Raw genomic sequence first — 27,686 nt, forward strand, 5'->3', positions numbered from 1 at the left:
TTGCCTCTTTGCTCTTGTATAATTTATGAAATGTGGCAAATATTTCTTTTTCCTCTCAATTTCTAGACTAACTGTCATGTTTTTCAAGTTTGGAAGAGCTTATAGTATTTTATGCATTGTGTCTTCTGTGTCAAGAAATGGTCTATTAGAGTTCCTTTAAGATACAATCCTTTTTATCACAACTACTTTTCATGTTTGTATGTGTATATGTATATCTATGTGTATGTGTATCCATATGTATGTATATATGTATATATACACATACTTTCCTTTACTGGGATTTAAATGCAGGGCCTCATATATGCTGGGCAAGTACTCGACCACATGAATCATGTCCTCAAACTTTTTTTTTTGAGATAGGGTCTTGCTAACTTTGCCCAGGCTAGTACCACCCCTGGTATAATTACAGTACTGGGGATTGAACCCAGAACCCAGAGTGATGCTTGCTAAGCATCAATCTGCTACTTGAACTATACTCCAGGCCCTTCTTATATATGTTGTCTGCCTCCACTATAAGACCTTTGTATATGGAAAGTGGCAGGATTATCAACATTCTACCCAACCAGATCATCTCCTGTCTCCATTTATATTGGATCCAAATTTTACCTCTGATATCTATTTTCATTTCTGTGCTGTACTTTTTATCTTTGCTGGCCAATTGTGTCTAGATTATCCATGCAGTGTGGACTTCCCTTTGGGAGATCAGAAGGCAACACAACTACACACTTAGCTGTCAGTGAGTGAACTGAATAAAGAGCAGCCAGTGGCCAGTGACCATCAGAGAGATACAAGTACCGTCACTGGTCAGTGGTCAGGTTGCACATTGGTTAGTTAATGTAGTGTGAATTGCAGACAGAAGAGCTAGAAGAAAAAGTTGTATTTTATATAGAGTTGATATACAATGTTAAGTGAAATGTGGAATGGGTTAAGGAAATACTGTTTTTTAACTACAGTGTGGAAACTGAAATATACATGTGTTGGAGCTGGGTTGAGCTGCATTAATTACAAGGTTTATTTTATGGAGATTTACACACACACACACACAAACACATGTAATTTTTTCTTTCCCTAATATAGGATCAGTTTTTTGATGTGTGTATGCTGGGACTAGGGCTTGAACTCAGGGCCTTGTGTTATCACTCGGTCTTTTTGCTCACAGCTTGGGCTCTACCACTTGAGCCACACCTTTAGCTCCACCTTTTTGCTAGTTACTTATTATTCTGAAAGAGAATCACAACCAGGGCTTCATTAATACTAGGCACTGTAGATATGTAGTATCATATTGTATATTTGTACCATACATTAATCAGTCTCTTTTGCAGTTATTTAGGATTTTTTTTCATTTTTCTCAATGGTAGGTGATGCTGTAATAAACATTGCCATTGTAACATTTTTGAATTAACTTATTTTCCTGAGTGAACACATTTTCAGGGAAAAATTACTGGCTTACAGCATATGCTTTTACTTCCAGATTTCCTTTAAAGAGATGTTTTCTTTAGAGATGATTCCTGAATATTGGTCACTATTCTTCTTTATTCATTGATGCCATTTTAGTAACTAGTTCGAATATTTTTCATGGGCTTATTTGTAGCAAATAAATTTTGATCTATGGATTATTATCCTGTCATGTATTACTATAGTTTTTCAGATGAGATTTTCAGTTTTTTGAGGTTTGAATATTTTATTATGCTCCGTGTATACATGTATTTCTACAGATTTGTGCATATATTCTTTTTTATATAATATACATGTGAACTCCATTCACATGTATATGTCACTCTTTGTTTTAGCTAGAGCTTAGAAAAGTATCTATGGTCCTTAGTTTTGTAATATAACCATCAATTTCCAAATGCTTATCTTTCTCTTATTCTGTCCCATTTTCTCCTATTTCTCTCTCTTTTAAAGCAAAAGAACATTACCTACAACTTGGGAGGAATTCTAGTTAATTTTTCATTACATGATTTTCAGCAGATGGGGTCAAAAGGAACTAGTAGGGCATTCAATTATGTGCTTAAGTGTGTTGGAAAATCTTCTTCTTCTTCCCCCCATCAGGTCTGCAATATTTTACTTGGGCTTGTTTTTCAAGTGCACTGAAGTGTGACTAAATGTTTTTGGGTCCTTTCATTATGTAAAGAAGAAGGTCCATCTTGTTAAATATTCCTTCATCAACCTTGTAGTTAGTCAGTCTTGGGCAGTAAGGAGGCTGAGATGGCCAGTGTGTAGACATTGGACAGAGGGAGGGAGGGGTGGGTAGAAGGTGGGGACCCAAGGAAAACTCAGGATTGGGGTGCTTTGTTGCTCCTCCCACTGCTCCATAAAAAGTGATTGGTTCAAGCTGATTTCTGTCACAGAATTTTGGACAGGTCATTAGTGGGGAGGAGAATCCGTGGCTGGACCTCAGCTCATCTGAGGGCTCAAGCTTCTTTGTCACAGGCTACACAGTTCTGGCGTGCTGTTCCCGAGAGTGGTGGAGAATCTAGATTCAGTTTGGACTAAAGGAATAGAGACAGGCTTTGATTTCTTTTTGGCTTTAGGTTGGGCAGAAGGGAGCCTCAGCGACAAAGATGTCCACTGACAATTTGGAAGGGAAGCCCAATAACCTTGGGGAGAGAGGAAGAGCCCGAAGCTACACTTTCCTTAGGGTGGTCCAGCCAATGTTTAACCACAGTATTTTCACTTCTGCAGTCTCTCCTGCGGCAGAACGCATCCGATTCATCTTGGGAGAGGAGGATGACAGCCCAGCACCTCCTCAGCTTTTCACCGAGTTGGATGAGTTGCTGGCCGTGGATGGGCAGGAGATGGAGTGGAAGGAGACAGCGAGGTGAGGCATGAAGAGTAGTGTGTAGTGCTGACCTGGGGAAATGCGTGCAGGGGAGATGGGCACACCTGTGACTGGCCTTAGTGCTGGAATGGCTGATGGATATGATGTTGGCTGGGCTAAGGCATCTGTGACTATTGGTTCTTTCATTCTACATTGACATGGATGCAAAGCTCCTCTTACTTTCCGTGTGGAGCATGGTTTATGTACTGACGTGAGTTTGACTTCTATAAGGAATGGAAGTAAATCTCAGTTTATATGAAATTTTGTAATAAACTGAAGCACCCAAAGATGATAGCCAACGCATTTATCTCCACGTATTTCCAAACGCCAAAGTACCTAGTGAGATCTGGAATGGCTTATTTCCTACTCCCTGATTGGAGAGTTGTTATAAAGACAATAACAGTTGTAAGTCAAAGTTGGTATAATTTCAAGTAAAAGCCTGTCATCTTCTGAGTATCTCTTTGAAAGCAATGAGAGCATTCATCAAAATTTGGAGTTTAGAGTCCTCAATTTATTTTTATGTAATATTTATATATGTTATATAAAATAATACTTGTATAACTATGCCATGCATATTATATCTGTTCATATATATTTGGAAATGCTTTGTAACCTAAGCATTCCTCAAGTATCTTAAGGTTTTGTGAGTTGTATGGGACAGAGCTTTTCTTTACATGTAGATTGTTACATGTTCCTGACTCAATCTTTTTCTGTGGCATATCACAATTCTACAAAGAGTAACTGTGACATAATAGCACAGTATTTGTCTCTCGTTGTCATTAGCACATAGAGATAGCAGTGTAGTTTACCTTCTCCAAAATAGTGTTTATCTGTATTTTTCTTATTAAATTCAGCCAGTGCCCCTTGAATAAATGTACACACATCAAGCACACATATGAAGGTCTTCGGCGTACAGCAGTGGGTTAAAAGAACCATACAGATCTCTGTAAAAGTTGAAAAGTTTGAATTGCATTCGTTCACCATATCTTCTACAATTTAAGGACTACTAGTCATATCTAAGCTTTTGAGCTTTTGAGCTAAGGAAAAATAAAGCAAAAATATAGGTGATAGTCCCACAGCAATAGATAGAAAAATGGATTGAAACTGCATTTCTGTTCTAGGTAGATCTTTCTCAAGTCAGAAAGAAGTTGTTATTTTTGATCAGTAAAAGCAAACAAACTATGAGGAAGGCAATGACTCAGTAGTCTTTCTAGATGAGTCTATTAAAAGTTTCACATATGATATTCTCTATTTTAACTTTATCTATTTGATGATGTGTGATCGGTTAGGTCCTGAAACTTATACCCTTTATTTTTATTTTCACAATTTTAAGTACTACTGAGTATCTGTAGCTATTTGATATTTTTAATACAGAAGCTTCATAAATTAAAGTTTAGTAAAATTCATAGAGAACTTCTTATCTTCCATAACTTCACCTATAGTCAGAAAAGAAAAAGGTATTACATTTTATTGGCCCTTACAGTAGTAAGAAGGAAGAGACCCAATTTAAAAGTATTTTCTTTTCCATTTGTTGTGGAATTTTCTTTCCACTACAGACAGTGGGTATACGTGTTTAAACTTGTCTGTTCAATAATTAATATTTTCTTCTTTTACTTAAAAAGCTTTTGGTAACCCATTTCTACCCCATCTCTAATTCTGTCTCTTGAAATTCCTTTTATACTTGGACCTTTCTCAAAACAGTAGCTTGTATAGTAAAAAATCCTTGGTAAAGTACGCTTTTTACAAGTCTTTAAAGTATCTTTTAAAAGAAATTCAAAGAAAACCTTTTAGTAATATCTCTGTTGCAATCTTTCTTTTCCTTCTTTCCTGATGGAAACTACAGATTGGTAAAGTGTTGAGATATTTTAGTCTTGAGTTTGCTGCTGTCTTCTTGTTTAAGCCTTTCTAAGCTTGAGTAGTCCATTCTATCAAATGAGCATCTTACCAGGTGACATCCTCTCCAACATCATGCAGATTTTATTACTCTAAAATTTCATCCCCTGTGGGTATTCTGGTACAGTCAGCTGTGCTTCTAAGGTTACTTTGATTCCTATTTTCATCTTGAAGTTCTCTGTGAGTAGTTACCACAGACTAGAATGTGGGGTGTTTTTCTGTTTCTGGTATAAGTCAGACGTAGACTATAATTTACAGGATTCCTGTTCCTGAAAGGGTGAAGAGATCATGGTTCATTGTCACTGAGAATACAATGTTGAACGCACGGTCATAGTATTTTCATTTATGATTCATAAAGTAGGATGCCCTTGAATTCTTAGATTTTTTTTAGGGGGGGGAAACATATGCCATTTTGGTGACTTGAATGATCCCCCAGAGATTACTGCTGGTGAGGAAGAGTGTTGGCAGGAAACTGTGTATTGAGGGGAATGGTCCAGGGAGAAAAAGTATTCACTTTATAGCTTCTTTTATTTAAGATTTGTCAAATCAGTTACTAATTAGTTGCAGTTGTAATATTTTGATTTCTCTCATTGCACAACTTCATGTGAAGTCAGGGACCATTACGTGTGTCCATTCACTATGGTACTCCCAATGTCTTGCACCGCTGTACATAAGAGGTGTTGAATAAATGTTTGCTAAATACATAATTAGTTGGGAACCGATTGCCTTAGAAATAATGGTTCAGAGTCCAATAGTGTCTTAGAAATCTTGAACAAAGTTAGAGTCTGTTATAATTCATCTCTTTTGGACTGATAGCTATAGAATGCCAGTACCTACATCATTGATAAAGCTCAGAAAAGGATCAGCATTTAGTTTCAAATGAATTCATTAATAAGGTGACGATGTCTGCATTTACATCTGTAGCATAGACTGGTTTTCCTCATTGAAATCAGATAACTAGAGGGCTGATTAAGAGTCTTCCATTGAACATGTCCAGATTTACTTCACCAAATAATACCATTCTTCTAGTTGCTTCACTCAGAATATTGGGCCTTGATCCCATCTTGCTCTCCTGTCTCTTATCTGACCAATTGGAAAATTCTGTTTCACCTTCAAAGATACTTGGATATTCAGGTATCTCACATTCAATACTTCTGCCACCCTGGTTTAGGCCACCTTCATCTTTCACCCAGATTTCTGTAAATACTTCCAGTTAGTCTCTCTGCACCTATCATTACTTTCCTCGTGAACTATTCACGCTGATCACTTTGACTTCTTTGTCCTGTTCAGCCTGCCCAAGGCTTGCTGGCTGGTCATGCTACTCTTGTCGGGACTCTCCACTTTCCATCCCCTCTATCTGAAATTCTCTTCTATCACACCTCGGTTGTGTGCATGGCTCACCTCTTCACTCAGGCCCTCATTCAAAGATTACCTTCTCCAACACTTTCCTCCAACACTTCATGTCCTTTATACTTCATTATTTTCCTTTAGCACTTAGCACCATTTAGCATATCATATATCTTGATATCTCACTCTTGTCTCCTCCGAATAAAATGGAAGCTCTGTGAGTGCTTGTTTTGTTCACTACTGCACTCCTAGCACTTAGAATTTAGAGGTACCCAGTGATGCTCACGAACTAGGAATTGAGAGAAGGAATGAATGTAGAAATAGAATCCTTACTTTGCTCCTTTCTCTAAAGTTCTGTGGAGAGGCTTGCAGATGGTCATGCTTCTTGAAGCGGTCATATTATCAGCAGTCTACTTCTAGGGATACACTCTGCTTTCAGAGTGTTTCTACAATAATGTTCCCTTTGTGATGTCCAGCTGTGATACCTACCAGACTAGTAAAAGTGAGGTGTTTAGAAGGGAATAGTTTTATATATGAAGATGTGTGACACACGTCTCCTTCTGACTAACTTTTAAATTCAAGAGCTGTTTGCTTTCCTGTGAAAACTCTGCTTGACAGACATGGGCATGTGTGTGTGTGTGTGTGTGTGTGTAGTGTGTAATGTGTTTGGGTGAGGGAATGAACCCCATACAGGCTAAGTAGGCACTCTTTTACATCCCAGATGGAAGAGTATTTTATTCCAGAGAGCCGGGAGGGAGAAAGAGGAGATAGCTCTTAGTGAGAGTCTACACTCCATAGAGCACAGGGCCCATACTTCTTTGCCTTTTCAGTTTCTATACTTTTCAATTGCCTAATGATTTTTGTTTGAACAATAGTATTACTTGTTGCAATGTTTCAGCATTATCGTGGCTTCAATCTTACTTTAGGAATAGCAGGTTGATTTTTTTGTTTTTGTTTTCACAATAACTTTTTCAATAGTAGTGAAGATGCCTCTTTTCATCTTGGAAAGTAAGTTTGCCAGAAAAGTTTTTACTTACATGGAATTTAAAATAGCACTCAACTCTAACCCTCCTTTTCAGATTCTTCACCTATCTTTCCTATGTTACAATGCTGAATTTCTAATAGATCGTTCACAATAGTGTGTGTGTGTGTGTGTGTGTGCTGAAGAGTGTACAAAGTGTAGATTTATCAGATTTGAGATATGTATCTGATTAATGGGATGTCAAAAATGTTACTTTTTTCTGTGATATTGGGATACAGGTGTTCCACCATCTAAACCACAGCCTCTATCCATTTTTACTTTTAGTTAATTCTCATATAGGCCTTATATTCCGTGTCCCCACCCCCACTCACCCCCAGCTTCATACCACAATCATCCTATCAATGCCTTCTACAGTGCTTTTTCATGGCAGGTGTGTATCACCATGCATGGCTTATTAAACAAATTGAGTTCTTACTAATATTTTATCTGGTTGTCCTCAAACTGTGATCTTCCTGATTTTTGCTTCCTAAGTAGCTGGGATTATATTAGAATTGTGAGCTACCAGATTGCTTTTTTTTTCCTTTTCTCCAAGATAGGATCTGAAACTGCTTTTTACCTGGCATGGCCTTGAATTCTTGTTCTTTTACCTCTTGAGTAGCTGAGATTATAGATGTGTGCTACCTAGCAAATGTCAATCATTCTTCCCAAAAGTTATCTCTGAATGTTTAGTCATTCAAAAAATGACATTTATTCTCATACAGTAATTAACATGATATCATTTGTACTTAATGAGAATGCCTATGTTCCTCATTAAGAATGTGGCAATAAGTAATGGGCTTATTAGCAAAACAAGTAAAATAGGAGCTTATGGTCTGTTCAGTTATGCTGATGGCCCAGTGATGTGAGGAAGGGAATGACTCTTTTTCTTTGCCCAATTATTTACTCATTTGAATTAAATTGTTTAGTGCGTTTTTGGGATGACCAGTGCTGGACTTAACCACTGATAGATAGATGCATGTTAAAGATCATTTACTCAGTGTAATTTCAAACTGTATTGTCAATCTTGAGTAAAAAGGAAAGCCGTCACAAGTTTCCACAAACACAAGCCGACAAACGGGAGAGAGCAGTGAAGATTCCTGTCCAGTAGCATGGCACAGCTCAACATCTCCCTGCCCTGCCCCGGCTCACCTTTGGAGAACTGACTTGAGGTCATGATGAAACAGGAATGCTTACCCTGTGGATTTTGAGAGAGAGAGAGAGAGATGGCTCTCTTCCCAAGCCTCACTGATCTCTGTCTTCTCTCTGCTGATTACTTTGGGAAATTCCATTTCAGCCCAAGTTGAGTCTTTCTGTAAGGAAAAGACTCAAGAAATCTAACCTTCTATGTAATTATAGGTAGTTATATCTAGGTAATTATATGCATTACATTTCACAGTTGATCTAGAAATTCAAGAATTCTCCTTAAAGACTTTATTTATCCTAGGTAAGGACCAGCATTGACTTCTTTTTCATGTATGGGAGACACTTTTTAATTATCAAGAAATTCGTTTATCATTTTAGTAGTTTCACTTAGTTGGAATGAAGTCTAGTGCAAAGGTCATGACTATTTTCCACAGTAAAACTGGCAGGTTTTTAAGTTAGAGGGCTTGTGTTTTCTTAATTATATTTAATCATATGATTGGAAAGTTGCAAAATTCAGTGATTCCCACTGGGCATTCTGTTTCTTCAACAAATGAGTGAAATACTGGTTTGTTGGAAGTCACTCAAGTGTTAAAACTGCAAAGAACTTTATCATTATTCTTCTGAGACCTTGGAAGAAATAAACTTCACCTAGCAATCTGCTCTTCCAAGGGTATAACAGTTTTGTAATTGTAGGCATTAAAAAAAAACTTGTGAAATTAATTTTTACATGTCAAGTTCCAAAACAAAAGAAGAAGTCAGAAACTTGCTACAAATATATGGCTATTCATAGTTATTAGGAAGGGTAAATAGTAGCTTTTAGTATGCTCTCCAATAAATGTGTCTGTTTGTTTTTAATGTAATTACATGGCTGTAAAGCACCTTTGCAGATTCATTGACACTCTGATAGGTTGACCTTTGGTACCTTTGCCTTAGCCTCCTCTTTAATGGCTTCTGATTTGAGTTGAGTTGTATTCAGTTTGTTTTTAAGTTTGTCCTTGCTATGTGAGAAGGATAACCAGAAAATGCAGTTTCTTGAATGAAACAATAGGCAAACAGTCTATTTAAACGTGAAAGCTGTTATTTTATGCTGAAATGCATATGTTGAAAGTATAATCATTCCCTGAAAAACCGGAGTTATTTCTTTTAAAGGCCTTTATTGGGCATTACTCAGAGTTCTCATTGTGCTATTAGCTGTGCTATGGTATGACATCATCACAGCCAAGTGAAATAGATGCGAAGCTGAGCTGTGAGATAATACTTCCTCTTTAGCAATATAGATTCTAAGTAACCATCAGCTTTTAGATTTCATTTCTATTCTGTCATGGTTAAGTCTTGACCTAAAGGGTGGGTGTTGAGTAATACAATTCTGAAATCCAACCTAGCTGAGATTTAAAATATCTAAATGTATTTTTTTTTTCTTTTGGTGACTGTACTGGGGCTTGAACTCGGGGCCTAGGTGCTGTCCTTGAGCTTTTTTGTTCAAGGCTAGTACTTTACCAGTTGAGCCACAGCTTCACTTCAAGCCTTTTTTGGAAATTAATTGGAAGTAAGAGCCTTGTAGACTTTCCTGCCTGAGCTAGCTTCAAACCATGGTCCTCAGTTCTCAACTTCCTAAGTAGCTAGAATTACAGGTATGAGCCACTTGGTGCCTGGCTCTAAATGTACTGGCTCTAAATGTCCTTTTGTTTTGGTGCAGGTCCTGGGCTTAAATTCAGGGCCTAGTCTCTGTCTCTGAGCTTTTTGTGCTCAAGGCTAATGCTCTATCACTTGAGCCACAGCTCTACTTTTGGCTTTTTGGTGTTTAACTAGAGATAAGAGTCCCATAGACTTTCCTGCCTGGGCTGGCTTCATACCGAGATCCTCAGATCTCAGCCGCCTGACTTGCTAGCATTACAGGCATGAACCACCATTGCTTGGTTCTAAATATACTTTTAAAACTTTAAAAAATTCATATTTTAAGTTTAGTCAGGTTGTTTGCAATATGGAGGTAGGAAAATAAAGAGGCTACAAAGGAATTTTGTGATTTTACTTCTTTTCTTTCTAATGAAAATTTAACTGAATTTATATTTTCTGAATAGTTGAGGGTTATACTAGCCTGTTCAGGCCACCATAACAGAACATCATAGACTGTGTAGTTTATAGACTTGAAAAGTTTGTTTTTCTCACAGTTTAGAAGTTGGAAAGTCCATGATCAAGGCAACTGTGTTTTTTGTCTGATGGGGGGTCGCCTTGTTCGTAGGTGGTACCTCCTACTTTATCTATCTATTGCCTCTTCTGTAAGGGCATTGATTCCAAACAGGCAGGTTTTACCTTCAAGGTCAGCTCACTTTCAAAAGGCCTGACTTCATACTATCATTGACTTCAACATTAAGATTTTAACATAGGAATTTTAAGGTCATACACATTCAGATCATAGTAAGGATGATGGCAAGAATGACCCACTGTCACATACTCATATTTGTGTAATGCTCAATTGTCTTTTCCTTTTTTTTTGGTCCTGGGATTTGAACTTAGAGCTTCATGCTTACTAAGTAGACACTCTACCACTTAGCCAGGCCCCTAATGCTTAGTTTTATTTTTTATTCATTTTTATTTATGTTTAATTTTAACTTAAAAAGTCAAAAGTTGCCTTTTAAGAAATAAATTGCCACTATAAGTTGATGGCAATTGATGAAGAGGGGACTAATTTAGGAATAATAATAGGGAATTAATGACTATCTAAAGTATTATACTTTAATGAATTTTTAGTTGGCCCTTATTCGTGTTGGGCTTAACTTTTGTGGCCAAACAGTTTATCTCTTAGCTAATAAGAATATTTCTAGCAATAAAAAAGAGGAATCACTGAATTGATTTAATATATGATCAGGTTTTATTCTGAAGTGTTCTCTTGAAGAATAAATTACAAGATATGAAATGATTCCTATCATAAATACTAACAAACATGGTTATAGATTCTGTAAGCAAGGAGGAGAAATACTAAAATAAAGCAATGTGGTATACTCTATGACATACTTAGTCTCCATTAGTCCTATTTATCTTAATTATCTTTTATTATTTTGTTTATACCCTTAGAATTCTATAGGTGTGTTGATGTACATTTTTCATTTTTCTCTCAGTTCCTTCTGTTTCACTGGCTCTAATTCTAGCTGAGTTTACAAACAGTTCAACTACATACACACAGATTAGTTGTCTGATTCATTTTTTGCAGTGTATCTCAACAACTTTTATTAAAATAAACTAGGTCCCGTTTGTGGTATTAGAACCTCTTTGGCATTGACGTTTTAACTTTTGAAGTAAATATAAAAATAACTTCATTTTTTACTTCTGTGAACTGAAGGAGAAAGGATTGTCTTACAGCTGAGATAGTTGGATTAAGATGACCCAGGTGAAGTTGTAGGGCTATGAGGTTTTTCGTGACCAGAGGGGTTGAGGGAGGGTTTAGATATGGCAACAACACTTCTGAATCCTGAGCTTTAGACCAAGTATAATTCTCAGTTTTTCTTTGACATTGTGGCTGATCTTTTGATCTATTTCCACTTCTGTTTCTACTAATGTGTTTTTCCCTCTCCTCAGGGGTTGGTAAGCATTCTATAAATAATACCTTATGTAGAGCTTCCTCTGATCTCTGCCCTTTGTTCTCATCTTTAGTGAGTTAGGTGAGTGTTTAGCTTTTTTCTAGGAAAACATTTTTCAATCATTAAACCTTTGGATGAAAAATGTAGAAAACCAAGTTTTAACCCTCTCATTATCTTTCCCAATATCTCTCAGAAGGTTTAATGTGAAAGAAATGTTTTCCTGCAGGTGTCAAAAGCAGTAGTTTCCTATTTCCTTTAACATCCTAGGAGGATCTATGTGTAATATAATATATAAGATATAAAAGCTCCTAAAGATGGCTTATTCTCATTAGACTTAAAAGAGTTCTGTCTATTGCTATATTGTTACAGTGTTTAGAAATCATACAAAGCAGAAACTATGGCTATGCTGAGGTTAACAGAAGCTCCATTAGTGTCAGAGGAGATTGGTTGTTCACTGAGCTTGTATCTTTTTAAACACATGTGGAGCCAAACTTGAAGGGTAACACTTCTAGTAGAATCCCAATGAGATAGGACTATAACCAGCTGAGAAAGACATAACTAAACAAAAGACATGACAAAACACGATGAGCCTACTTGAGCCTCACAATGGGATTTTTCCATACTTATTACTGCTGTGTATACATCATGGTTCTGTAGTATTTGAGATAAATATTGGTTCATTACTTATTTCCTCCATATATAAGTCTGCCTTGCAAATTCATATTAAGTGAAGTAAGCCAGACTCAAAGAAACATAAGTCCCATGGTTTCCCTTATTTGTCATAATTAGTTTACATCTAGGATAATGTTAGCAGATGAACAGAATAGCTCAATAGTGCTCTCTCTCTCTCTCTCTCTCTCTCTCTCTCTCTCTCGATATATATATATATATATATATATATGACCATATAAGATGATGCTAAGTAAAATGAACTTTTTTTTTTTGTCAGTTGTGGGCCTGAACTCTGGGCCTGAGCACTGTCCCTCAGCTCTTCAGTTCAAGGTTAGCTCTCTACCACTTGAGCCACAGTGCCACTTCTGGCTTTTTCTGCTTATGTGGTGCTGAGGAATCAAACCCAGGGCCTCATGCATGCAAGGCAAGCACTTTACCACTGAGCCACTTTCCCAGCCCGCAAAATGAACTCTTAAGACATGGACACAAGAGGTTTTTCTTTGTTGTTGTTATCGTTAATATACTATGTGATTTCTGGTTTCTTTTGTGTGTCCTTTGCCCTGTGGTTTATCTCCTGTTGTCACTGTATTTGATTTTGGTACCCTGGATATTGCATATAACGTTTATCTGAATTAGGGAAGGGAAGGGGAACAACAGAATGGTGAGACAAAGGACAAGAGGGAGCCAATGCAACAGTGATATTCACAAGACAATATGTTAGAAATGATCCGTACAACTTGGAGGGGATGGAGGGAGAGAAAGTCGGAGAAAAACGAAGGAGGGGGTAAAAAGTTTGACAAGAAACATACCTATGACCTATGTAACTGTCACCCCTCTGTACATCACGTTGACAATAAAAAAAATGATGCTCACAGTGCTGGAGGTTTTTACACTAAGCTCTACCCACAAAGAGAATTTTGAAAAGCACATTATTTTTTTCTACCTCATTAACAAGTTTTGTTTACTGGTTGTTCTTAGGGATTTCATGATTCCATATTGATGGGTAGCAGAGCAAAGATGCTGTGACTTCTTTTGGCTTGCCTTTTTCCTCTTCAGAGGAGGTAGTGATCTAGTTATTCTTACTTCTCTACAAAACAAAAGGCAGGGGTCTGGGAAGGTGGCTCAGTGGTAGAGTGCTTGCTTTGCATGCAGGAGGCCCTGAGTTCGATTCCTCAGCACCACATAAACAGAAAAGGCCGGAAGTCATGCTGTGGTTCAAGTAGTAGAGCGCTAGCCTAGAGCTGAGGAGCTAAGGGACAGAGCCCAGGCCCAGAGTTTAGGCCCCACGACTGACCAAAAAAAAAAACCCAGCCCAGGAAGACAAAGCCTAATACTACAACTAAGTAGAGGTGTGCTGCAGTGGTAGAACCTCAGCCTTGAACAACAACAACAACATCAACAAAAAAATGCGTTGTGTTGGTGGGCATTGGTGGCTCACGCCTATAATCCTAGCTACTCAGGAGGCTGAGATCTGAGGATTGTGGTTCAAAGCCAGCCTTGGGCAGGAAAATCTGTGAGACTTTTATCTTCAATTCACCAGAAAAGTGGAAGTAGCACTGTAGCTCAAGTGGTAGAATGCTCACCTTGAGCTGAAGAGCTCAGGGATAGTGCCCAGGCCCAGAGTTCAAGCCCTATGACTGACCAAAAAAAAAAGCACTGTGGAAGTACTACTGGTAAGAGGAGAGATACTTCTGTTAACATTACTATTTCCAAAGGAGGTTGGATTGCTTTTAATTGTTCTTCACTAATTTGATCTTCCTAGGTGGATTAAGTTCGAAGAAAAAGTGGAACAGGGTGGGGAGAGATGGAGCAAGCCCCACGTGGCCACCTTGTCTTTACACAGCTTATTTGAGCTGCGGACTTGCATGGAGAAAGGATCGATCATGCTCGACCGGGAGGCCTCTTCTCTCCCACAGTTGGTGGGTAAGTATGAGGTGTAACATTCTTGTGACTTTTTAGCTTTACAACTTCACAGATGTTCTCCAATGCATATGTCTACTAGTGTACCTAAAGTTGAATATCTTATAACATTTATTTCTTATTTTTATATGTAAAACTAGAACAAGTTCGTTACAGAAAAATTAGAAAATTCAGACAAATAACTTTATTTATTTATTTATAGTTGGGGGAGCTAGTTCTGGGGTTTGAACTCTGGTTGTCCCTAAGCTTTTGTGCTCAAGTCTAGCATTCTACCACTTGAGCCACAACTCCACTTCCAGCTTTTTCTGTGATTAGTTGGAGAGGTAAGAGTCACATGGACTTTGCTGCCTGGGCTGGCTTTTTGAACTGCAGTCCTCCTGAGTAGCTAGGATTATAGGCGTGAGCCACTGGTATCCAGGTTCAGAAATTTTTAAGAAAAAAAAATATGCCTGGGGGGGGGAGGGGAGAGAGAGAGAGAGAGAGAGAGAGAGAGAGAGAGAGAGAGAGTGAGTGAGTGAGAGTGAGAGTGTGAGTGTGGTTATAGCCATTGTTAACATTTTGGAATATTTACTTCTAAATTTATTTCCTAACCTTTTCTTTTGTATTTTGCAATTTTATAACAAGAGAATCTTGATTCCTTTTTTTCTTTCTGTTTTGGTGATACTGTGTTTGAACTCAGGGCCTTAGGTTTGTGTGGCAGCTACTCTACCACTTAAAAGCCTCAACTTCAGTTCATCATTTTTCACATTGTTTTTACTGTTTTTGGTTACAATTAGAATCATGTTGTTTACACACATATTTGTATTTCTTCCCTTCATTCATGAATATTTACTAGACTAATATTTTCAACAAAGCCCTCTTACTGTCCCATCTGGAAGTCTAAGCATTGGATTTTTTTTTTTTTGTTGTTGATCATGGGGCTTGAACTCTGGGCCTGGGCGCTGTCCCTGTGCTCTTCAGCTCAAGGTGAGTGTTCTGCCACTTCAGCCACCGCTCCACTTCCGGTTTCTTAGTGGTTTATTGGAGCTAAGAGTGTCAGGACTTTACTGCCCGGCTGACTTTGAACTGTGATGCTCAGATCTCAGCATCTTGAGGAACTAGGATTTCAGGCGTGAGCCACCAGTGCCTGGCAGCATTGGATTTTTGGAACTCTGTCCCTAGACATTGCAGTGAGCTACTCTGCAACTTACCCTCATGATTTGCAAAATATAGTTACAATCTTTGGTGAGATAGGAAATAGTCTAGTTTCTGGACTAGGCTTTTAGCTATGGACAGAGAAAGGTTGTAGAGGGCTGTGAATCAGCAGGGCCTTATGGGTTAATGACTGAATCAGTCATTGATGCCAGGACTCATTTGTATCATCAGAGCTCGTGAGCTTCTTGCCTGAAGTTCTGTCACTTAGAGATTCATTTCATTGAGCCCTAGAAGGGGTCATATATTAATTCCACCAGATGTAGAATGGTAGCACAGGAAGAAGACAGGGTTTAAAGATGGAGAGTTTCAAATAATATCCTCCTTTGTTAACGTGATGACCATGGGCAAAACAAGTACCTCAATTCTTTTGCATTTTTGAGTTTCTTCATCTGTGAAGGCAGAATGAAGGTGGACCTTTCAGAGTTGTTATGAGTGTTGAATGAGATAATCATGTGTATTCATCTTACACTTCAGCAAAATTTGTTTATCCAGGTCTTTCTATGTGTTCCCTCATAGAAGGTAAGGGAAGATTTTAAATAAGGTGGACAGATTCTCAGGGACTTCATGAATAGGAGAAAAGATTTCAAATGGTATGGTAGACAGAGCTAAGCACAGTGGACCAGCTTTATTATGTCTGGTGATGAAAGCTAAGAGTGGATTATATTCTTGAGCTATTTTGTAGAACTGTCCCAGGAGCTTCAGCCTCACATGTAGCCACATGTGGAGCTTCTGGATTTGAGAAACTGATTCTTTATGTGTAGTAGAAGATAGATTCTCACAATAAATTAGAATTTCACTACCTAATTGCTAAAGAGAGAAGTTCTGGTATCTACTACATTTAAGGAAGGATAATCAAAGCCAGCATGGGCAGGAATGTCTGAGCAGGAAACTCTTATCTCCAGTAAGCCACCAGAAAACCGGAAGTGGTGCTGTGGCTCAAGTGGTAGAGCTCTTGCCTTGAGCTGAAGAGCTGAGGGACAGCACTCAGGTCCAGAGTTCAAGCCCCATGACTGACCAAAAAGAAAAAAAAAAAAAAAGAAGGGATAATCAGGGCTGGGAAGGTGGCTCAGTGGTAGAGCGCTTGCCTTGCATGTATGAGGCCCTGGGTTCCATTCCTCAGCACCACATAAGCAGAAAAAGCTGGAAGTGGCAGAGTGCTAGCCTTGAGCTGAATATCTGAGGGACAGCGCCTGGGTCCAGAGTTCAGGCCCCACAACTGACCAAAAAAGAAAGAAAGAAAGAAAGGATACTCAATAATATTTGAGGTTTTTGCTTTCATGACTTTGTTTTTTTCCTGTTGGTACTGATAGTTGAACTCAAACATGGAGCATTGCCCCTGAGCTTTTTTGCTGAAGGCTAATGCTCTACCCCTTGAGCCACTGCTCCCTTCTGACTTTTCAGAAGTTCATTGGAGATAAGATTCTCATGAACTTTCCTGCCTGGGCTGGCTTCAAACTGATCCTTAGATCTCAGCCTCCTGAAATGGCTGTTTTTTTGTGTTGGCTATTTTCAACATAGGACCTTGCTTTACACTTGGAGTGATGGGTTCAAAATACTGGACTAAACCATTGTGCTTCCCTAGTATCTGGGATAACAAGTGACATGCCTCACCATTTGTTTAGATGGAATCTCACAAACATTTTTGGCCTGGCTGGCCTTGAACTGTGATTTTCCGATCCCTGCCTTCCAAGAAATTTTCCATTACTGTGTATTATCAGCTGTGAACTTTTTCTGTAACCACCATGCATTTATATAAAAAAATGGTCATTACATGATAAAATTAGACATCGCTAGGTCACTTTGAGGCATCATCATTCACTAATATGTTTGCTCCACAGTCCCTGGGGCAAATAGGCAGAGGGACACTGGTGTCATTCTGGTGCTGATAACACAGAGAAAGAGTTCAAAGGCAAACCACCCATCACGAGCAAAACAAAGGGACGGTAAAAAAAAAAAAGGGTCAGATTTGCAGAACTGGGTAGAGTAATTGGCTAAAAAAAAATAACAAATCCTTTGGAAGAACCCGAGCCTCGACAAAGGGTCACACATGAAGAGTAAACAGCCCTTATTTCATTTTAAATGCCAGAAGATTTCACAGTAAACTGAGGAGTTAGAGTTTATTATTTTGTTATTAAGAAAATCTTTTTTTTGAGCAAAGGGTGAGGTGGAGTTGCTTTGTCCTGAATCATGCTGACAATTCTGAGCAGAGAATTATACCCAGCCCGGTCTTAAGATGCATCCCCTCCAAACCCGAATTCTACTTCAACAAATGGGAAGAAAAAGAAATAATGGCAAATATGATTATAGCAAGAAAACAGTAGCATAGATTTCATCCATCTTTGGAATTCACCTGCTACCATGGCTCCTTGGGCCACCTATGAGAGACACCCCCACCCGCAGGCTCAAAGGCAGCAACATTGAGGGACCATGCACCGAATGGGGCCGAGTAGTGTGGGTGGCTGTCTGTTTAAGCCTGTGTCACTTGTCCTGCTTACATAAAACTTCCAGGCTAATTCTGATTCTTCTCAGGGCCTCTGTGTGCTTTTTCTTGAAGAAGAATCTCTTCTGCATGCTAATAGAAAAATTTATCTTAGAAGTATAAAGGATCAAACATCATTTTCATGGATTATTTAAATAGGTTTATTCTTAGCATCATCATTGTAATTCTAGCATGTCACCCAGATATGAAATCAAGTCTAGGGAAATTTTCCTCCACTCCTAAGTTAAAAAAAAGAATTATAATCCATTTCAGGTATTTTATTGCGATGAGAAATGGATGAGGAAAATGTAGCTCTATTTTTAGAGCTGATTTTTATATGTAAGGGCGTTCCTGAGCTATGTACATTGGCAGATGTGTGTCTCATTTCTTTTTTTTTTCTTTTTGGTTTGTGACTTGTTTTATATTTCCAATATAGCATTATCTTCATTGTTTTTTCCCAATCAGAAAACTAATATATTTTATTTAAAAGTAATTCAGAAAAATAAAATCCACAAAAACAAATATATACCTATGAATCTATTCTTAGAGCTACTCTCCTCTTCTTTTCTATGCAAACTCTGTTTACACTCGTGGAAATTGTCTTTGTTAATTTTGAAGTTGAGAATTTTTATGTATTTTAAGCCCTTTGTTTTTCTTTTAAGAATGTTTATGATCTTTGATCATTTTCTGTTACATGGCCATCTTTCTCTTGGCTTGCAAAAACTGTTCATATTAGTATTTTTTTGGCTAGAGCTTCTTTTTAAATAAAAATCGAGTGATAGGGAAAACGATCTACAATGTTAGTTTGGAAACCTGATTTTATTTGAGGCTTTTGCCTTTAATAATAAGCCAATGGCTGAAGTCCAGTACAATCACATCTCTAACCCTCTCTTTTCTCCTCTGTGTATAGCAGGAGTTGAACTTGATGCTCTCCGAAGTTCCTTTCAGCTCTGTTCTCATCTGGAGTTGTCACATCTGCCCCCAGTTGGTAGCATCTGTGGGATTTTTGAACAGTGAAGGCTTAATTTCAGTGTTGCTGTAGAATGTTACTGCCCCCAGTTTCCTTTGAAAGGTTTTCTCGTTTGTGCTTAAAGAGATCCCTATAATGTGGGGCATTTTTATGGAAACTTAATGAAGGGCATAAGCCACACAGATGGTTTAACCTGTCCTAACTGGTGATTTCCAGGCTTTAGTAACAGAGGGCTGGCTGCACTGTATACATGTGGATTGGATTTTGACTTCAAGGCAAGGAAGAGAGGGAGGCCCTGCCAGGAAGGGTAGATAAGAAACAGTTGAACCCACAACCCTGGAATTAGAGGAAAGAGTTTGATAACACTTGCAGTGATATGCTCCAGCCTTTGCTGGAGTTTACTTTTGTGGTGGCGGTTCTGTAGAATGAACTTTCCTCATGGAACTAGACTTAAAGGGAAAGCAGAAGGGTTGTGCTCTGGAGCCACCTAATTATTTTACTGTGGCACAAGACGGAATTGTAATTAAAAGAGAATTCTGAGAGGTTTACTGAGTAAGGTTTGTGTAGTTAAAAATACACAGAGCTAAAGGCCATTTTTGAACCAAAACATTCACAGAAGAAACTCTTCCCTTCTTGTCCTGTCTGCCTACCAAGTGATCCAGTGCTAAATGACATTTATGGTATCTGTGTGAAGCACAGGATGGAAAATCTTTGATTTAGCCTTTGCTTGGTTTCCAAATAGTAGTTTGTACACTGTAAATTGTCAGTGGCAAGAGGCCGGGAGGCCCACTTGTGTAAAGATGGACTTGTGAGAAGCGTATGTAATCATTGCCCAAGCAAAGCCCATCTCCATCTCCTCCATCTCCGATTTCTTTTTACATAGGGTGAGAATCACTGGGATTTGTTTTATCTTACCAGTATTTATCAATTTTTTCGTCAGACTTTTTCTTTCTTTCTTTGCAGAGCAGTCGGTTTTGTTTTCTTTTGCACTTTTATATCCTGAGAAGTTTTTCCCAAGAATAAAATAGGGATGTGTGCTGGTGAGTACAGGTGATTCACAGGGAGTAGTAGGCTTGGGATCTGTTGATTTGTCTTCCTTCAGAGGACTGACCCTTCCCTTGCATGCAGTGGAGTAGCTTCCTGGCAGGGTACATATTACACAGATTTTTGTGATGGTTTTGTCCTCAGTTTTACTAAGTGAGGAGATGACCTGTCATGAAGATGCACCATTTATACCACTTACATGATTATTTATGTGAGAGAGGTTCCCCACCCCCCCCATACTAGGGATTTAACTCAGGGCCTCATGCTTGCTAGGCAAGTAGGCAAGCATCTGCTACTTGAGCCATGTCTCCAATCTTTTGCTTCTGGTTTGTTTTTTCAGATAGGTCTCTTGCCATCTTCGCATTGACTAGTCTTAAACTTCAACCCTCCTCCCTGTACTTCCTGAGTGGTTAAGATCACAAGTATGTACCCCATGTCTGGCTAAATCTCTTATTTATTTATTTATTTATTTATTGGGTCCAGTTATGGGGCCTGAACTCTGGGCCTGGGTGCTGTCCCTCAGTTCTTCAGCTCAAGGCTAGCGCTCTGCCACTTGAGCCACAGCACCACTTCCAGCTTTTTTCTTTTTGCTTATGTGTGCTGAGGAATCGAACCCAGGGCCTCATGTATGCAAGGCAAACACTCTACCACTGAGCCACCTCCCCAGCCCTGAATCTCTTATTTTTGAATAGAGTAATAATCTGTCATCCAAAAGAATGATCCATGGAGATCTTTCAGTGAAACAGTTTTTTTTTCCTAGTGACAACTATACACTAAGAATAAAACAGCGACTAGAAACATTAATTACTTGTAGAAGGACAAACATTTACATTTCATGTTGATTCTAAACAGGAAGAACAAGCCTAAGTTCTTAGAAAAGACTAGGGCAGAATTTTGTACTTTCATCTTTCACTTAATAGATTAATTGCTGTTCAAATGATCTGATATTCAGAAAGATATTATTTTCTCTTACCTTGCTCTATCATAAAGAAAATATGAGTCTTATGTCCATATTATTTTCTCTTACCTTGCTCTATCATAAAGAAAATATGAGTCTTATGTCCATAAGACTCTTATCTCCAATAAACCACTCAGAAAACCGGAAGTGGTGCTGTGGCTCAAATGGAAAAAAATGTACTCATACCTAAGTAACTGTAACTCCTTTGCATATCACCTTTCCAAAAAAAATAAATAAAAATTTAAATAAATCAAAAAAAAGGAAAATATGTCACAGAAGAATTTGGAAAAGTAGATTTTAAAAATAACTCATCTAACTACTTTAAATTTTATATATTCTCTTCAGGTTTTTTCATAACTTTTTAAGTTAAAAATGTACCCAGGAACTGGTGGCTCATGCCTATAATCCTAGCCATTCAGGAGGATTGTGGTTCAAAGCCAACCCGGGCAGGAAAGTCTGTGGGACTCATATCTCCAATTAACTACAAGAACACTGGTGTTGTGGCTCAAAGTGGTAAAGTGTAGCCTTGAACAAAAGGTGACTAAATAAATAAATAAAAATATAAATTTCCTGTGTATCTAGGGAAAAATATAATTCATACAAATTCACCATAACTGAGAATGGAAAAAAATGAAGAACACAATTGTACCTTTCTAAATTTAAAGTACTAAACTATCTGTAACTCTGCCATTAATGCCAGCATCCCTGTACGTCTGTCTTTATCTTCATATAAAGTAGAAAGTTATAGATTCAAGAGTATTATATAGATACTGGATTTAACAGTGACATTCATGAAGCTAGGGTACCTATTAACTTTGTAGTTTCATGACTGACATTTGATTTCTGTTTTGCTTTGCTTCCATATCAGAGATGATTGTTGACAACCAGATTGAGACAGGCCTATTGAAACCTGACCTTAAGGATAAGGTAACCTATACTTTGCTCCGGAAGCATCGACATCAAACCAAGAAATCCAATCTGCGTTCCCTGGCTGACATTGGGAAGACTGTTTCCAGTGCAAGTAGGATGTTTACCAACCCTGATAATGGTAATGTAGCTGGCTGGACGCTACCTTCTTTTACCTGTCTGTCTCACTCACCTTTCCTCTCCATCTCCTGCCATCCTTTCTTCCTCCTCACTGGACTTCTCTCTTATTTACTCAAGTTCATATGCCACAGTCATTTCATGATATATATTTTTTATCCAGTTAGGCGGTGTACAGTCTTGCTGGAAAGATTTTACTGGTTTTGGAGGTTGTAAATATGATCGCGCCTCACTTGGTCCTTTTGTCTACTCTGATGGAGAAGTTTTGCTTATAACTCTGAAGAAATAGCTAAATATTTCAGCTGACTCGACACACGTGTCGATATTATTGTGTCCCTCAGGGACTGTGTCTTCAACATGATAGTTTACCAGAATTAGGAGTAGATAATAAGGTAGGGTAAATGCTTTGAAATCTCATATCATAGTGTTTGCTTTGTTTGAGAGATGGCATCCAGCCTATAAATGATCATTTCAGCCAAGTAAGACTCCATATTATTTAAAAAAAATCTTATTAGATAAATGATTATATATTAACCCAATTATATAACAATAGAAAAGGCACTATGTCCTACTTACATTTAGTATTTACCAGAGATTCCTTCCTTCCTTCCTTCCTTCCTTCCTTCCTTCCTTCCTTCCTTCCTTCCTTCCTTCCTTCCTTCTTCTCCTTCCTTCCTTCCTTCCTTTCTTTTTCTCTCTCGCCTTCCTTCCTTCCTTCCTTCCTTCCTTCCTTCCTTCCTTCCTTCCTTCCTTCCTTCCTTCCTTCCTTCCTTCCTTCCTTCCTTCCTTTCTTCCTTCCTTTCTTGCTTTCTTTCTTCCTTTCTTGTAGATTTTATGCTTTGGTGAAATGAGAAGGGAGCAGTAAGTGTCTGTGAAGTATAGGAAATAAAGGTGTAAAAAGCATTGGGTTAGCAGAATTAGAGCTACACTTGAGTCCCATCCTGTCTATTTTGGTATTAAGAGAAATAGATAGATAAGGGAGATTCTAATCCATTGCCTTTAGCTACACTTAAGAATAACAGGTGTGAAAAAATGAACTGTATAAACAGAATTCCAACTTAGACACTTGCTTCCAGAAACATGATTTTTCTAACAATAGTAAAGAAAATGGAAGAGTTTATTGTAAGCACACTTTCTGTTATTTTTTAAAAGCAGTACTGGTTACAAAAATAATTAGAATATAAATGCTTTTTATAAGATATATTCATAATAAGGAGCATTCCTAGTACAGTTGGATGGTTCTACTAATACCTACATATTGTTGGAAATCATTTTTTTTTGTGCCAGAACTGGGGCTTGAACTCAGGGCCTTGCACTCTCTCTTGGCTCAAGGCTGTCACTCTACCACGTGAACCATAGCTCCACTCATGATTTTGTTTTGTTGTTAATTGGAGATAAGAGCTGCATGGACTTTTCTGCCTGGACTGGCTTTGAGCTGCGATTCTTAGATCTAACCTCCTGAGTAACTAGAATTACAGGCTTGAGCCTGTGTACCTCCTTTTAATTCTTTGTTTTTGAATTGCATTTTTGAAAAGAAAAGTTGTTTAATAGGAAAAATAAAGGATGAACAATTTGTTGTAATTAGTGTTATCAGTATTTCATTTTAAACAACTCATATAATTTTGAAATTATGGCAGCCTCTCCTATGCACCTTAGGTGATCTTCTTTATCATATTAAATTAAGTTTCAAGAATTGGAAATTTTTGTTTTGTTTCAAATCATGGAGCTGTTGGTAGCAGAAAGGAGTAAATAAGTTCACTATTTTCCCATGTTGCTATATTTGCAGATAGTGACTATAGTTGGCAGGCAGAATGCTTTCTACTAGAATGGTGGGTACATTTCCATGAGCTGGAAGGAAATGAGAGATTGGGAATAGGTGAATGTCAGAGTCCAGTAGCTTGTGCATTTGGAGAAAAAAATCTGGTTGTGGAACACTAAGAACGTGTTGCTATTGCTCATCATTCAATCTTCCATTCTCTCAATGGATATCTGTACTTCGGAAGAAACTTGAAATTGCCCTTCTTATTCTCCTTTTCACTCGTGAAGTGCTGTGTATACTGGACAGAAAGCAAATAGGAAAGGCAGGCAGTTCTTTTCAGCTCTTTAAATGATGAGCTTACACCCTGCAGCATGGGATGTGATTAGTTTTCTTTTTAAACATGTTATTATTGGCCCTTGTGATACCAAGCTCTCTTTAAATATCACAGGCAAGGTTTGTTTTTGAGAGATCCTTTAGAAATGATTTTCATGTACCTCCAAGGTACATTATTGCAGATTATAAGATAGCACATTTTTGGCTTTCTAAACTGACAAGTTTACACAGTTACCCTTATGTCTCAGAGTTTAATCACTCAATATCTCTACCAACTATGAGATGTTCTCAGATTAAATTTCTTAAAAGAATTATATAACTATTACTACTATTTTAACAAACCAAGATCCTATGTCTACTGTTGTGGAAACCAGATTCTAATATTTTCATGGACAACCTAGATAAATTTAAATTACCTTGGTCTTATATAATAGACTAAAAAAATGGACCCAGTAGCCGAGCACATGGGGCTCATGCCTTCAATGCTAGCTGCTGAGGAGGCTGAGATCTGAGGATTGAGGTTTGAAGCCAGCCCAGGCAGAAAAGTCCCTGTGAGACTCTTATCTCCAGTTAATCACAGAACTGTCAGAAGTGGCACTGTGGTAGAGAGCTAGCCTTGAACAAAACGGAGCCCAGGGACAGTGCCCATACCCAGAATTTGAGCCCCAGAACCACCAAAATAAAATATAAAAAGGTATAACTGTACAGTTTTTTTTACAACAAAAAATGTATTAAAAAAGTAAAAGTAACATTGCCAGCTTTAGTTACACAAGCAACCGTGTTAATAAATGGCTAAAATTTGTGGACTTACTTTTTCCAGGCAGTAGCACTTATCCCTTCATAAGAGCCAGTTGCTATCAGAGATATTGGTAGCCATTTATTACCTGCTGCTACTACTAAGAATTAAATTATGTAAACATATAATTAAATGACTATATTAAATATGAAGGCAATAAATACCCCAATTCACTGTTTCTTATTTTATGACATTTGTTCTGGAATCTGTGCTCTTCCCAAATCAGCCTTCTAAGTGCTTGAGTTTACAGGTATATGCCACCATGTCTGTAACTACTAAAACCAAATTTTATTTGTAATTGCTCCAGACAGAATCGTGGGAATAAACATAGCTTTCACTGTGTGTATTATTGTGAATTGTTACATACCTGAGAAAACTCTGAATTCTGATGGTCATGTCTGCCAGACACTAAATTTTAGGGATATTTCACGATACATTAATAGAGGTACTTCGGTTGAGTTACTGGCGCATGAAGAATGAACGGGGTTTTAGATTCCTTTGGTATTGGATTTTCCTGGTACTGGATTTTGTCTGAGATACTTAAGTAATAGTTCTCTATTATTTTAATTTATTATGAAAGAGTAATAATCCAGCATGGGGACACTTGGTGTAACATCTTTCAAATCAATTAATTGCATTAGAAAGTAAAAGTAAAGTTTATACTTAATTGGTCATTATTCAATAAAGATTTTATAAGATTTTATGAGGTTAATTCATAAACATGCTTTAAAAATCATGATTTGAATTAAAAAATATCAAAGGAAAACATATCATTTTTTTCACACTTATAAAAGAAGACCGGGACCTGAGTTAAAGGCTTAATTCTAGTGTTCTGCTATCACTACCATTATCAGTTTGTTCCTTTATTCTTGGTTTTTCCATTTCTTTCTCAATTCTATTATAAAGGTTAGTTCTTTTTACCCTTCATCGTGTGGAAGCATAGATATCTTTGGGTCAGAGCAGCTTTGGTGATCCAGTTAGACCTGTGCTATCAACTTCCCTTTTCACCAGTCCAATTTCATGATCTCATCCTTCTTCCTTTCCCTTTCCCCTTTCTCTCTGTCTTTCTCTTTCTTTCTCCCTTCCTTCCTTCCTTCCTTCCTTCCTTCCTTCCTTCCTTCCTTCCTTCCTTCCTTCCTTCCTTCTTTCCTTCCTTTCGTTCTTTCTTTTTTCTTTCTCTCCCTCCCTCTCTCTTTCAGTTTTTCTTTCTCTTTCTATCTCTCTTCCTCACCTCTCCTTGCCTCTCATACTCAGAGCCTTGCACTGTCTCTTGGATTTTCTCTCAAGTTTTCTGCTATATCATTTGAGACACCTTCACTTCCAGCTTTTTTTTTAGCTTTTACATCAACTTTATTCTCAGAGCCAACCTGCATGAGTTGACAATACCCCCACCATTGCCAACTATTAAAAGAATCATATTCTTTTTACATGTGCCAAACTCATATTCAACAATGAGTTCTGGGTTGTAGAGGATTTGCTGTTTGCACCTGTCTATATGGCTTTGTTACAAATGAAACAAAGGCACACATACAATTGCTACCACTTCCAGCTTTTTTTGCTGCTCAATTGGACATAAGAGTCTCACAGACTTTTCTGCCTGGGCTGGCTTCGAACTGCAATTCTCAGCCTCTTGAGTAGCTATGATTAGAGGTATGAGCCATCAGCACCGAGAATGACCTAATTTCTCATGAGTGGAAAGTTATTTCTATTTTTCCCAACAAAAATTGCAAAGGTAATGAAATATCCAATAGAAATAACGAATCATTCAACGAACGTTACTTAACTTGGTACAATATGTTTAATCACAATTAAGGAAGAAAAAAATCTCCTACCAGTGGAGTATTTTCTGGATTGTTTTCCTTGTCACTTACTATTTAGGAGAAGCTCATGGATATAGGCCTGGTTTCTTTCTTCTGTCTTATGGTAAGGGATATTGGTACCTTTTAGCAATAGGAAGGGTAGAGGCCCTTTCTCATTACCACCTTTTTAGTACAATAGTCTGTCCCTTAAGTTTTCGTCTAAATCTTAGTTGAAATCTAAGATTTACAAATAATGATGGAGTTGTGGGGGGTGGCAGCTGGCTGTGCGGTAACCAGCTTGTTAAGGTGTCTAGGGCCTCTATATTTATAGGGACTCACACACTGCTCCTGATTACAACCCAAGGTTTTGTCCTCAGTTCACCACATTTTCTCCCCTTTCTACTCTCATGCATAAGGCATGTACTTTACTTGCTGCCAGGACTTGTTGCTCCCATTTTCTCCTGGGCACATCCTCCCTGTTGGGCAGGATGCTGCTTTGAACATAGACATAGTTAGCAAGGTAGAGAATACAATGGAAAGAAAATAAGGTCAGGCACTGGTGGCTCATGCCTGTAATCCTAGCTACTCAGAAGGCTGAGATCTGAGGATTACAGTTCAAAGCCAGCCTGGGCAGGAAAGTCTGTGAGACTCTAATTTTTAGTAAACCACCAGAAAACTGAAGTGGCACTGTGGCTCAAGTGGTAGAGAGCTAGCCTTGAGCTGAAGAGCTGAGGGACAGCGCCCAGACCCAGAGTTCAAACCCCACAGCTGACCAAAAGAAAGAAAGAAAAGAAAAGAAGGTTTTGTTTGTGGGTTAGTAATAATTCTTCATTAGTTAGGAACTTGTTGCTTTGAATCGGATTTGAGTTTCGACCTAGTCAAACTATTTGGTCTTCATATTAGATGAAGCCGTCTGGA

General features: G+C 38.1%; 1 protein-coding gene and 1 non-coding gene across 6 annotated transcripts in view; one reads left to right on the forward strand and one right to left on the reverse strand.

Moving 5' to 3' along the window:
* Nucleotides 1-27,686, forward strand: part of Slc4a4 (solute carrier family 4 member 4) — a 315,411-nt gene that overhangs the window by 98,870 nt on the left and 188,855 nt on the right. For 2 of the 5 annotated variants that reach the window (XM_042678216.1, XM_042678217.1), the window contains exons 3-5: nucleotides 2,686-2,821; nucleotides 14,235-14,395; nucleotides 21,906-22,085. In XM_042678216.1, coding sequence (XP_042534150.1) covers nucleotides 2,686-2,821; nucleotides 14,235-14,395; nucleotides 21,906-22,085 — 477 coding nt within the window. Of the gene's footprint in view, nucleotides 1-2,348; nucleotides 2,822-14,234; nucleotides 14,396-21,905; nucleotides 22,086-27,686 lie in introns of those variants that run through there. The other 3 variants (XM_042678214.1, XM_042678213.1, XM_042678215.1) reach the window with 2 other exon arrangements.
* Nucleotides 26,384-26,507, reverse strand: LOC122106945. The gene has a single exon (XR_006147264.1). It is a non-coding gene; the product is annotated as a small nucleolar RNA SNORA40 (small nucleolar RNA).

The sequence above is a fragment of the Dipodomys spectabilis genome, unplaced genomic scaffold (assembly GCF_019054845.1).
Source record: "Dipodomys spectabilis isolate Male_0828 unplaced genomic scaffold, ASM1905484v1 ptg000043l, whole genome shotgun sequence".
Taxonomy (NCBI): domain Eukaryota; kingdom Metazoa; phylum Chordata; class Mammalia; order Rodentia; family Heteromyidae; genus Dipodomys; species Dipodomys spectabilis.